The sequence below is a fragment of the Bombina bombina genome, chromosome 1 (assembly GCF_027579735.1).
Source record: "Bombina bombina isolate aBomBom1 chromosome 1, aBomBom1.pri, whole genome shotgun sequence".
Taxonomy (NCBI): Eukaryota; Metazoa; Chordata; class Amphibia; order Anura; family Bombinatoridae; genus Bombina; species Bombina bombina.
Window position 1 is genome coordinate 549,294,471 of NC_069499.1, and position 12,079 is coordinate 549,306,549.

General features: G+C 41.5%; 1 protein-coding gene across 3 annotated transcripts in view; it reads left to right on the forward strand.

The window, feature by feature from the left end:
• ALS2 (alsin Rho guanine nucleotide exchange factor ALS2) overlaps positions 1–12,079 on the forward strand; it is a 558,121-nt gene that overhangs the window by 498,400 nt on the left and 47,642 nt on the right. For all 3 annotated transcript variants that reach the window (XM_053698688.1, XM_053698690.1, XM_053698689.1), the window contains one exon: positions 4,878–4,939. In XM_053698688.1, coding sequence (XP_053554663.1) covers positions 4,878–4,939 — 62 coding nt within the window. The remainder of the gene's footprint in view (positions 1–4,877; positions 4,940–12,079) is intronic.

Here is a 12,079-nt window from a genome sequence, read left to right on the forward strand (position 1 = left end):
ATTGCTAGTTTGTTTAAACATGTCTGACTCAGATGAATCTCTTTGTTCACTATGTTTAAAGGCCAATGTGGAGCCCAATAGAAATTTGTGTACTAATTGCATTGATGCTACTTTAAATAAAAGTCAATTTTTACATGTAAAGAAATTATCACCAGACGACGAGGGGGAAGTTATGCCGACTAACTCTCCTCACGTGTCAGTACCTGCGCCTCCCGCTCAGGAGGTGCGTGATTTTGTGGCGCCAAGAACATCAGGGAGGCCCTTACAAATCACTTTGCAAGACATGGCTACTGTTATGACAGAAGTATTATCTAAGTTGCCAGAATTAAGAGGCAAGCGCGATAGCTCTGGGTTAAGGATAGAGCGCGCGGATGAGATGAGAGCCATGTCAGATACTGCGTCACAGTTTGCAGAACGTGAGGACGGAGAGGGAGACTGGATTCAGAGATTTCCAATTTTAAATTTAAGCTAGAGAACCTCCGCACATTGCTAGGGGAGGTATTAGCGGCTCTGAATGATTGTAACACGGTTGCAATTCCAGAGAAATTATGTAGGTTGGATAGATACTATGCGGTACCGGTGTGTACTGACGTATTTCCTATACCAAAAAGGCTTACAGAGATTATTAGCAAGGAGTGGGATAGACCGGGTGTGCCTTTTACCCCTCCTCCCATATTTAGGAATATGTTTCCTATTGACACCACCACACGAGACTTATGGCAGACGGTCCCTAAGGTGGAGGGAGCAGTTTCTACTTTAGCTAAGCGTACCACTATCCCGGTGGAGGATAGTTGTGCCTTTTCAGATCCAATGGATAAAAAATTAGAGGGTTACCTTAAGAAAATGTTTGTTCTACAAGGTTTTATTTTACAGCCCCTCGCATGCATTGCGCCTGTCACTGCTGCGGCAGCATTCTGGTTTGAGTCTCTGGAAGAGGCCATTCGCTCAGCTCCATTGGATGAAATAATCAACAAGCTTAAGACACTTAAGCTAGCTAACGCATTTGTTTCTGATGCCGTTGTGCATTTAACCAAACTTACGGCTAAGAACTCCGGATTCGCCATCCAAGCGCGCAGAGCGCTATGGCTTAAATCCTGGTCAGCTGACGTGACTTCTAAATCTAAATTGCTTAATATTCCTTTCAAAGGGCAGACCTTATTCGGGCCCGGCTTGAAAGAAATTATTGCTGACATTACGGGAGGTAAGGGCCATGCTCTACCTCAGGACAGGGCCAAACAAAGGCCAAACAGTCTAATTTTCGTGCCTTTCGTAACTTCAAGGCAGGAGCAGCATCAATTTCCTCCGCTCCAAAACAGGAAGGAGCTGTTGCTCGTTACAGACAGAGCTGGAACGTTAACCAGTCCTGGAACAGGGGCAAGCAGGCCAAGAAACCTGCTGCTGCCCCCAAAACAGCATGAAGAGAGGGCCCCCTTTCCGGAAACGGATCTAGTGGGGGGCAGACTTTCTCTCTTCGCCCAGGCTTGGGCAAGAGATGTCCAGGATCCCTGGGCGTTGGAGATCATATCTCAGGGATATCTCCTGGACTTCAAAACTTCTCCTCCACGGGGGAGATTTCATCTTTCAAGGTTATCAGCAAACCAAATAAAGAAAGAGGCGTTTCTACGCTGTGTACAAGACCTCTTACTAATGGGGGTAATCCACCCAGTTCCGCGGACGGAACACGGGCAGGGATTCTATTCAAACCTATTTGTGGTTCCCAAGAAAGAGGGAACCTTCAGGCCAATCTTGGACTTAAAAATCCTAAACAAATTTCTAAGAGTTCCATCATTCAAAATGGAAACTATTCGAACCATCCTTCCCATGATCCAAGAGGGCCAGTACATGACCACAGTGGATCTAAAGGATGCTTACCTTCACATACCGATTCACAAGGACCATTACCGGTATCTGAGATTTGCCTTCCTAGACAGGCATTACCAGTTTGTAGCTCTTCCCTTCGGATTAGCTACGGCTCCAAGAATCTTTACAAAAATTCTAGGATCACTTCTGGCGGTACTAAGACTGCGAGGCATAGCTGTGACTCCGTACCTAGACGACATTCTGATACAAGCGTCAAGTTTTCAAACTGCCAAGTCTCATACAGAGATAGTTCTGGCATTTCTGAGGTCGCATGGGTGGAAGGTGAACGTGGAAGAGAGTTCTCTATTACCACTTACAAGAGTTCCCTTTCTAGGGACTCTTATAGATTCTGTAGAGATGAAAATTTACCTGACAGAGGCCAGGTTATTAAAACTTCTAAATGCTTGCCGTGTCCTTCACTCCATTCCACACCCGTCAGTAGCTCAGTGCATGGAAGTAATCGGCTTAATGGTAGCGGCAATGGACATAGTACCATTTGCGCGCCTGCATCTCAGACCGCTGCAATTGTGCATGCCAAGTCAGTGGAACGGGGATTACTCAGATTTGTCCCCCCTACTAAATCTGGATCAAGAGACCAGAGATTCTCTTCTATGGTGGCTTTCTCGGCCACATCTGTCCAAGGGGATGACCTTTCGCAGGCCAGATTGGACGATTGTAACAACAGACGCCAGCCTTCTAGGCTGGGGAGCAGTCTGGAATTCCCTGAAAGCTCAGGGATTATGGACTCAGGAGGAGAAACTCCTCCCAATAAATATTCTGGAGTTAAGAGCAATATTCAATGCTCTCCTAGCTTGGCCTCAGTTAGCAACTCTGAGGTTCATCAGATTTCAGTCGGACAACATCACGACTGTGGCTTACATCAACCATCAAGGGGGAACCAGAAGTTCCCTAGCGATGTTGGAAGTCTCAAAGATAATTCGCTGGGCAGAGTCTCACTCTTGCCACCTGTCAGCGATCTACATCCCAGGCGTGGAGAACTGGGAGGCGGATTTTCTAAGTCGCCAGACTTTTCATCCGGGAGAGTGGGAGCTTCATCCGGAGGTCTTTGCTCAACTGATTCGTCGTTGGGGCAAACCAGATCTGGATCTCATGGCGTCTCGTCAGAACGCCAAGCTTCCTTGTTACGGATCCAGGTCCAGGGACCCGGGAGCGGTGCTGATAGATGCTCTGACAGCCTTTTGGGTCTTCAACATGGCTTATGTGTTTCCACCATTCCCAATGCTTCCTCGTTTGATTGCCAAGATCAAACAGGAGAGAGCTTCGGTGATTCTGATAGCGCCTGCGTGGACACGCAGGACCTGGTATGCAGACCTAGTGGACATGTCGTGCTGTCCACCGTGGTCTCTGCCTCTGAGACAGGACCTTCTAATTCAGGGTCCTTTCAAACATCCAAATCTAATTTCTCTGAGGCTGACTGCATGGAGATTGAACGCTGGATTCTATCAAAGCGTGGCTTCTCGGAGTCGGTTATTGATACCTTAATACAGGCTAGGAAGCCTGTTACCAGAAAAATTTACCATAAGATATGGCGTAAATATTTACATTGGTGCGAATCCAAGAGTTACTCATGGAGTAAGGTTAGGATTCCTAGGATATTGTCCTTTCTACAAGAGGGTTTAGAAAAGGGCTTATCTACTAGTTCGTTAAAGGGACAGATTTCTGCTCTGTCTATTCTTCTACACAAACGTCTGGCTGAAGTTCCAGACGTTCAGGCTTTCTGTCAGGCTTTAACTAGGATTAAGCCTGTGTTTAAGTCTGTTTCTCCGCCGTGGAGCTTAAACTTAGTTCTTAATGTTCTTCAAGGCGTTCCATTTGAACCCCTTCATTCCATTGATATCAAGCTGTTATCTTGGAAAGTTCTGTTTTTGATGGCTATTTCCTCGGCTCGAAGAGTCTCTGAGTTATCTGCCTTACACTGTGATTCTCCTTATCTGATTTTTCATTCAGACAAGGTAGTCCTGCGTACTAAACCTGGGTTCTTACCTAAGGTAGTTACTAACAGGAATATCAATCAAGAGATTGTTGTTCCATCTCTGTGTCCTAACCCTTCTTCAAAGAAGGAACGACTTTTGCATAATCTGGACGTAGTCCGTGCCGTGAAATTCTATTTGCAGGCAACTAAGGATTTTCGTCAAACTTCTTCCCTGTTTGTCGTTTACTCTGGACAGAGGAGAGGTCAAAAGGCTTCGGCTACCTCTCTCTCTTTTTGGCTTCGTAGCATAATACGCTTAGCCTATGAGACTGCTGGACAGCAGCCTCCTGAAAGGATTACAGCTCATTCTACTAGAGCTGTGGCTTCCACCTGGGCCTTTAAAAATGAGGCCTCTGTTGAACAGATTTGCAAGGCTGCGACTTGGTCTTCGCTTCACACTTTTCCAAAATTTTACAAATTTGACACTTTTGCTTCGTCGGAGGCTATTTTTGGGAGAAAGGTACTTCAGGCAGTGGTTCCTTCTGTTTAATGTTCCTGCCTTGTCCCTCCCTTCATCCGTGTACTTTAGCTTTGGTATTGGTATTCCATAAGTAATGGATGACCCGTGGACTGACTACACTTAACAGGAGAAAACATAATTTATGCTTACCTGATAAAGTCCTTTCTCCTGTAGTGTAGTCAGTCCACGGCCCGCCCTGTTTTTACGGCAGGTCTAAATTTTAATTAAACTCCAGTCACCACTGTACCCTATGGTTCCTCCTTTCTCGTCTGCTTTGGTCGAATGACTGAGTATGATAGGTGAGGGGAGGAGCTATATAGCAGCTCTGCTGGGTAATTCTCTTGCAGTTTCCTGTTAGGAAGAGATATATTCCATAAGTAATGGATGACCCGTGGACTGACTACACTACAGGAGAAAGGAATTTATCAGGTAAGCATAAATTATGTTTTTGTTATTATTATTATTTAAAACATGCTCATTCAAATACACTATAGATTTGTTTTTCATGTCCTTACTTTTGGTGGTTACACTCTCTGGAGTACCAACTTCATTTTTTTGTTATAGGGCTTGGAAAGTGCAAAGGATGTCTGCTTTGCCTCAGCAGTGGAGTGTTTGCAGCAGATCAGGTATGAAGAATACGTAAATAAGTACACCTGCCTTTTTCTTAGCCTTAGTGTTGTCACAGTGGACTTAACACAGGTATGGCGGTAGCAGGTATTAGGGGTATGCATTAAGATCTTTCATAAGGATCTGAATGTGGACGTAAGCAGTGGCTCAGGCCCTTCGGATATTTTCATAGCCGGATTGATTACTGTAAAAGATCCCCACACTAAGATCAGTGCAAATCCCTAGCAGGTATCTCAGAAGTGCAGTAGCAAGCTACTACAGTAAGACACCCAAGCAGATACACTGTTGCTGAGGCATTCAATACAGGACCTTTTAGGTACAGCAGGAGCAATTTCAGACAATGCCAGCACAACAGCAGGAGTTATGGTTTAGTGGTGTACTGCTTTAGAGATACTTGTGTACACATTATTGTAGTCTTAGTAATACAGAGTAAGTTACAGGACCCATGGTACAATATCAGAATGTACTAAAGTCTTACATGTAAAGCTGTAGGAGATAAGAGATGTGGTCATATAACCGTTCGATTAACAAAACATGAAACCCAGAGCAGTGTTTCTTACAGTAGTCTTAGAGGTACAGGAATATTAATCATATAGCAACAGGAGAAAATACAAAAACAATTAGAGACAAAAAAACAATTAGAATATTCCCTCAGTTTCCCAAATGTTGAAATGCAGACAGATATATGGGGTGCAATTAGCAATGGGCTAAATACAAAACCCATAATTACTCATTTCTTTCATGTAATTAGCAAGAGTCCATGAGCTAGTATGGGATATACATTCCTACCAGGAGGGGAAAAGTTTCCCAAACCTCAAAATGCCTATAAATACACCCCTCACCACACCCACAATTCAGTTTTACAAACTTTGCCTCCCGTGGAGGTGGTGAAGTAAGTTTGTGCTAGATTCTACGTTGATATGCGCTTCGCAGCAGGCTGGAGCCCGGTTTTCCTCTCAGTGTGCAGTGAATGTCAGAGGGATGTGAAGAGAGTATTGCCTATTTGAATTCAATGGTCTCCTTCTACGGGATCTATTTCATAGGTTCTCTGTTATCGGTCGTAGAGATTCATCTCTTACCTCCCTTTTCAGATCGACGATATACTCTTATGTACCATTACCTCTACTGATTCTCGTTTCAGTACTGGTTTGGCTATCTACTATATGTAGATGAGTGTCCTGGGGTAAGTAAGTATTATTTTTTGTGACACTCTAAGCTATGGTTGGGCACTTTATTTATAAAGTTCTAAATATATATCTTTAAACTTATATTTGCCATGATTCAGGATGATCAATATTCCTTATTTCAGACAGTCAGTTTCATTATTTGGGATAATGCATATGACTAATCATTTTTTTCTTACCTTAAAATTGTTTCAAATTGATTTTTTTCCCTGTGGGCTGTTAGGCTCGCGGGGGCTGAAAATGCTTCAATTTATTGCGTCATTCTTGGCGCAGACTTTTTTGGTGCAAAAAATTATGTTTGTCATTTCCGGCGTCAAACTTGACGCCGGAAGTTGTTCGTGTTTGCGTAATTTTTTGACGTTTTGCGCCAAAAATGTCGGCGTCACCGGATGTGGCGTCATTCTTGGCGCCAAAAATTTTTAGGCGCCAATAATGTGGGCGTCTTTTTTGGCGCTAAAAAATGTGGGCGTCATTTTTGTCTCATTTTTGTCTCCACCTTTTTTTCACATTATTTCAGTCTCATTTTTCATTGCTTCTGGTTGCTGGAGGCTTGTTCATTGGCATTTTTTTTTCCCATTCCTGAAACTGTCATTTAAGGAATTTGATAATTTTGCTTTATATGTTGTTTTTTCTTTTACATATTGCAAGATGTCTCACATTGACCCTGGATCAGAATCTACTTCTGGAAAAACGCTGCCTGATGCTGGTTCTACCAAAGTTAAGTGCATTTGCTGTAAACTTGTGGTAATTGTTCCTCCGGCTGTAGTTTGTGATGAATGTCATGATAAGCTTGCTAATGCAGATAGTATTTCCATTAGTAATATACCATTACCTGTTGCTGTTCCTTCAACATCTAATACTCAGGATGTTCCTGTTAATATAAAAGAATTTGTTTCTAAATCTATTAGGAAGGCTATGTCTGTTATTCCTCCTTCCAGTAAACGTAAAAGGTCTTTTAAAACTTCTCATTTTTCAGATGAATTTTTAAATGACCGTCATCATTCTGATTTGTCTGTTTCTGATGAGGATATTTCTGGTTCAGAGGATTCTGTCTCAGATATTGACACTGATAAATCTTCATATTTATTTAAAATGGAATTTATTCGCTCTTTACTTAAAGAAGTTTTAATCGCATTAGAGATGGAGGATTCTAGTCCTCTTGATACTAAATCTACTAAGCGTTTAAATTCGGTTTTTAAACCTCCTATAGTTATTCCAGAAGTTTTTCCTGTCCCTGATGCTATTTCTGAAGTAATTTCTAGGGAATGGAATAATCTAGGTAATTCATTTACTCCTTCTCAAAGATTTAAGAAATTGTATCCTGTTCCATCTGACAGATTAGAGTTTTGGGACAAAATCCCTAAAGTTGATGGGGCTATCTCTACTCTTGCTAAACGTACTACTATTCCTACAGCAGATAGTACTTCCTTTAAGGATCCTTTAGATAGGAAGATTGAATCCTTTCTAAGGAAAGCTTATTTATGTTCAGGTAATCTTCTTAGGCCTGCTATTTCTTTGGCTGATGTTGCTGCCGCTTCCACTTTTCGGTTGGAGGCTTTAGCACAACAAGTATCAGACCATAATGCTCATAGCATTGTTAAACTTCTTCAACATGCTAACAACTTTATTTGTGATGCCATCTTTGATATCATTAGGGTTGATGTCAGGTATATGTCTTTAGCTATTTTAGCTAGAAGAGCTTTATGGCTTAAAACTTGGAATGCAGATATGTCTTCTAAGTCAACTTTGCTTTCTCTTTCTTTCCAAGGTAATAAATTATTTGGTTCCCAGTTGGATTCAATTATTTCAACTGTTACCGGGGGGAAAGGAACTTTTTTGCCTCAGGACAAAATATCTAAAGGTAAATATAGGGCTGCTAATCATTTTCGTTCCTTTCGTCAGAATAAGGAACAGAAGCCTGACCCTTCCCCTAAAGGAACGGTTTCTGTTTGGAAACCTTCTCCAATCTGGAATAAATCCAAGCCTTTTAGAAAGTCAAAACCAGCTCCCAAGTCCACATGAAGGTGCGGCCCTCATTCCAACACAGCTGGTAGGGGGCAGGTTACGATTTTTCAAAGACATTTGGATCAATTCGATTCACAGTCTTTGTATTCAGAGCATTGTTTCTCAAGGGTACAGAATAGGTTTCAAGCTAAGGCCGCCTGCGAAGAGATTTTTCTCTCTCGCATTCCAATAAATCCAGTGAAGGCTCAGGCATTTCTGAAATGTGTTTCAGATCTCGAGTTGGCTGGAGTAATTGTGCCAGTTCCAGTTCTGGAACAGGGTCTGGGGTTTTACTCAAATCTATTCATTGTACCAAAGAAGGAGAATTCTTTCAGACCAGTTCTGGATTTAAAGATATTGAATCGTTATGTAAGGATACCAACATTCAAAATGGTAACTATAAGGACTATTCTGCCTTTTGTTCAGCAAGGGCATTATATGTCCACAATAGATTTACAGGATGCATATCTTCATATTCCGATTCATCCAGATCACTTTCAGTTTCTGAGATTCTCTTTTCTAGACAAGCATTACCAGTTTGTGGCTCTTCCGTTTGGCCTAGCAACAGCTCCAAGGATCTTTTCAAAGGTTCTCGGTGCCCTTCTCTCTGTAATCAGAGAACAGGGTATTGCGGTATTTCCTTATTTGGACGATATCTTGGTACTTGCTCAGTCTTCACATTCTGCAGAATCTCATACGAATCAACTTGTGTCGTTTCTTCAAAGACATGGTTGGAGGATCAATTTACCAAAGAGTTCGTTGACTCCTCAGACAAAGGTAACCTTTTTGGGTTTTCAAATAGATTCAGTGTCCATGACCTTGTCTCTAACAGAAAAGAGACGTCTGAAATTGGTTTCAGCCTGTCGAAACCTTCAGTCTCAATCATTCCCTTCGGTAGCTTTATGCATGGAAATTCTAGGTCTCATGACTGCTGCATCGGACGCGATCCCCTTTGCTCGTTTTCACATGCGACCTCTTCAGCTTTGTATGCTGAACCAATGTTGCAGGGATTTTACAAAGATATCACAATTAATATCCTTAAATCCCAATGTACAACACTCTCTGACGTGGTGGATAGATCACCATCGTTTAGTTCAAGGGGCTTCTTTTGTTCGTCCAACCTGGACTGTGATCTCAACAGATGCGAGTCTATCAGGTTGGGGAGCTGTATGGGGATCTCTGACAGCGCAGGGGGTTTGGGAATCTCAGGAGGCGAAATTACCAATCAACATTTTGGAACTCCGTGCGATTTTCAGAGCTCTTCAGTTCTGGCCTCTTCTGAAGAGAGAATCGTTTATTTGTTTTCAGACGGACAATGTCACAACCGTGGCATATGTCAATCATCAGGGTGGGACTCACAGTCCTCAGGCTATGAAAGAAGTATCTCGGATACTTGTATGGGTGGAATCCAGCTCCTGTCTTATCTCTGCAGTTCACATCCCAGGTGTAGACAATTGGGAAGCGGATTATCTCAGTCGCCAGACGTTACATCTGGGCAAATGGTCCCTTCACCCAGAGGTATTTCTTCAGATTATTCAAATCTGGGGACTTCCAGAAATAGATCTGATTGCCTCTCATCTAAACAAGAAACTTCCCAGGTATCTGTCCAGATCCAGGGATCCTCAGGCGGAGGCAGTGGACGCGTTGTCGCTTCCTTGGAATTATCATCCTGCCTATATCTTTCCGCCTCTAGTTCTTCTTCCAAAAATTATTTCCAAAATTCTTATGGAACGTTCGTTTGTACTGCTGGTGGCTCCAGCATGGCCTCACAGGTTTTGGTATGCGGATCTCATTCGGATGGCCAGTTGCCAACCTTGGACTCTTCCGTTAAGACCAGACCTTCTATCTCAAGGCCCTTTTTTCCATCAGGATCTCAAATCATTAAATTTGAAGGTATGGAAATTGAACGCTTGATTCTTAGTCATAGAGGTGTCTCTGACTCAGTAATTAATACTATGTTACAGGCTCGTAAATCTGTGTCTAGGAGGATTTATTATCGAGTTTGGAAGACTTACATTTCTTAGTGTTCTTCTCATAAATTCTCTTGGCATTCTTTTAGAATTCCTAGAATTTTACAGTTTCTTCAGGATGGTTTGGATAAAGGTTTGTCTGCAAGTTCCTTGAAAGGACAAATCTCTGCTCTTTCTGTTCTTTTTCACAGAAAGATTGCTAATATTCCTGATATTCATTGTTTTGTACAGGCTTTGGTTCGTATTAAACCTGTCATTAAATCTATCTCTCCACCTTGGAGTCTTAATTTGGTTCTGAGGGCTTTACAAGCCCCTCCGTTTGAACCTATGCATTCTCTGGATATTAAATTACTGTCTTGGAAAGTTCTATTCCTTTTGGCCATCTCTTCTGCTAGAAGAGTTATCTGCTCTTTCTTGTGAATCTCCTTTTCTGATTTATCATCAGGATAAGGCAGTATTGCGGACTTCATTTAAATTTTTACCTAAGGTTGTGAATTCTAACAACATTAGTAGAGAAATTGTTGTTCCTTCATTGTGTCCTAATCCTAAGAATTCAAAGGAGAGATCTTTACATTCTTTGGATGTAGTAAGAGCTTTGAAATATTATGTTGAAGCTACTAAAGATTTTAGAAAGACTTCTAGTTTATTTGTTATCTTTTCTGGGTCCAGAAAAGGTCAGAAGGCCTCCGCCAATGGCCTCCGCCATTTCTTTGGCGTCGTGGTTAAAGTCTTTGATTCATCATGCTTATGTGGAGTCGGGTAAATCCCCGCCTCAAAGAATTACGGCTCATTCTACTAGGTCAGTTTCTACTTCCTGGGCGTTTAGGAATGAAGCTTCTGTTGATCAGATTTGCAAAGCAGCAACTTGGTCTTCTTTGCATACTTTTACTAAATTCTACCATTTTGATGTGTTTTCTTCTTCTGAAGCAGTTTTTGGTAGAAAAGTACTTCAGGCAGCTGTTTCAGTTTTATCCTTCTGCTTATAATTTCAGTTTTTTTCATTATTAAGATTAAAACTTTTGTTTTGGGTTGTGGATTATTATTTTTCAGCGGAATTGGCTGTCTTTATTTTATCCCTCCCTCTCTAGTGACTCTTGCGTGGAAGTTCCACATCTTGGGTATTTATTATCCCATACGTCACTAGCTCATGCTAATTAAATGAAAGAAAACATAATTTATGTAAGAACTTACCTGATAAATTCATTTCTTTCATATTAGCAAGAGTCCATGAGACCCACCCTTTTTTGTGGATGTTATGATTTTTTTGTATAAAGCACAATTATTCCAATTCCTTATTTTTAATGCTTTCGCTCCTTTCTTATCACCCCACTTCTTGGCTATTCGTTAAACTGAATTGTGGGTGTGGTGAGGGGTGTATTTATAGGCATTTTGAGGTTTGGGAAACTTTGCCCCTCCTGGTAGGAATGTATATCCCATACGTCACTAGCTCATGGACTCTTGCTAATATGAAAGAAATGAATTTATCAGGTAAGTTCTTACATAAATTATGTTTTTGGAGCTTTTTATTCATTACATTACAATTCTTTGTTTTTTTTTTCTATATTGCCTCTGCTGATTGCACGTCTTGTTTCACTTGAGTAGAAATGTAGGTTTTATGGGAGGCTGAGTTAAATTGACAGAGGGATTGCAAGTCTATTAAGCAGGCTTTACTGGATTCTTAGGGGTACAACAGTGCAGGACCAGTGCAACAGTAGAGAATGTGCATATTTACCAAGATTCCTTCCTGTTGTTTCTCAAAGACTGCTTTAATTCATGATTTGGAATCAGTCTATAAGTACACAAGCTATATACATACTGCAGTGGTAGCTAAAGGTGCCCTAGCATAGCAACATTACTGAAGTCAATAAGGTTTGCCACTAAGAGCTACATTAACTTAAAGGGACACATTGCTTAACATAAATTCTTGTTTATCATTGATGCAACTGTGAGGAAAACAAAATGTATGCTTACCTGATAAATT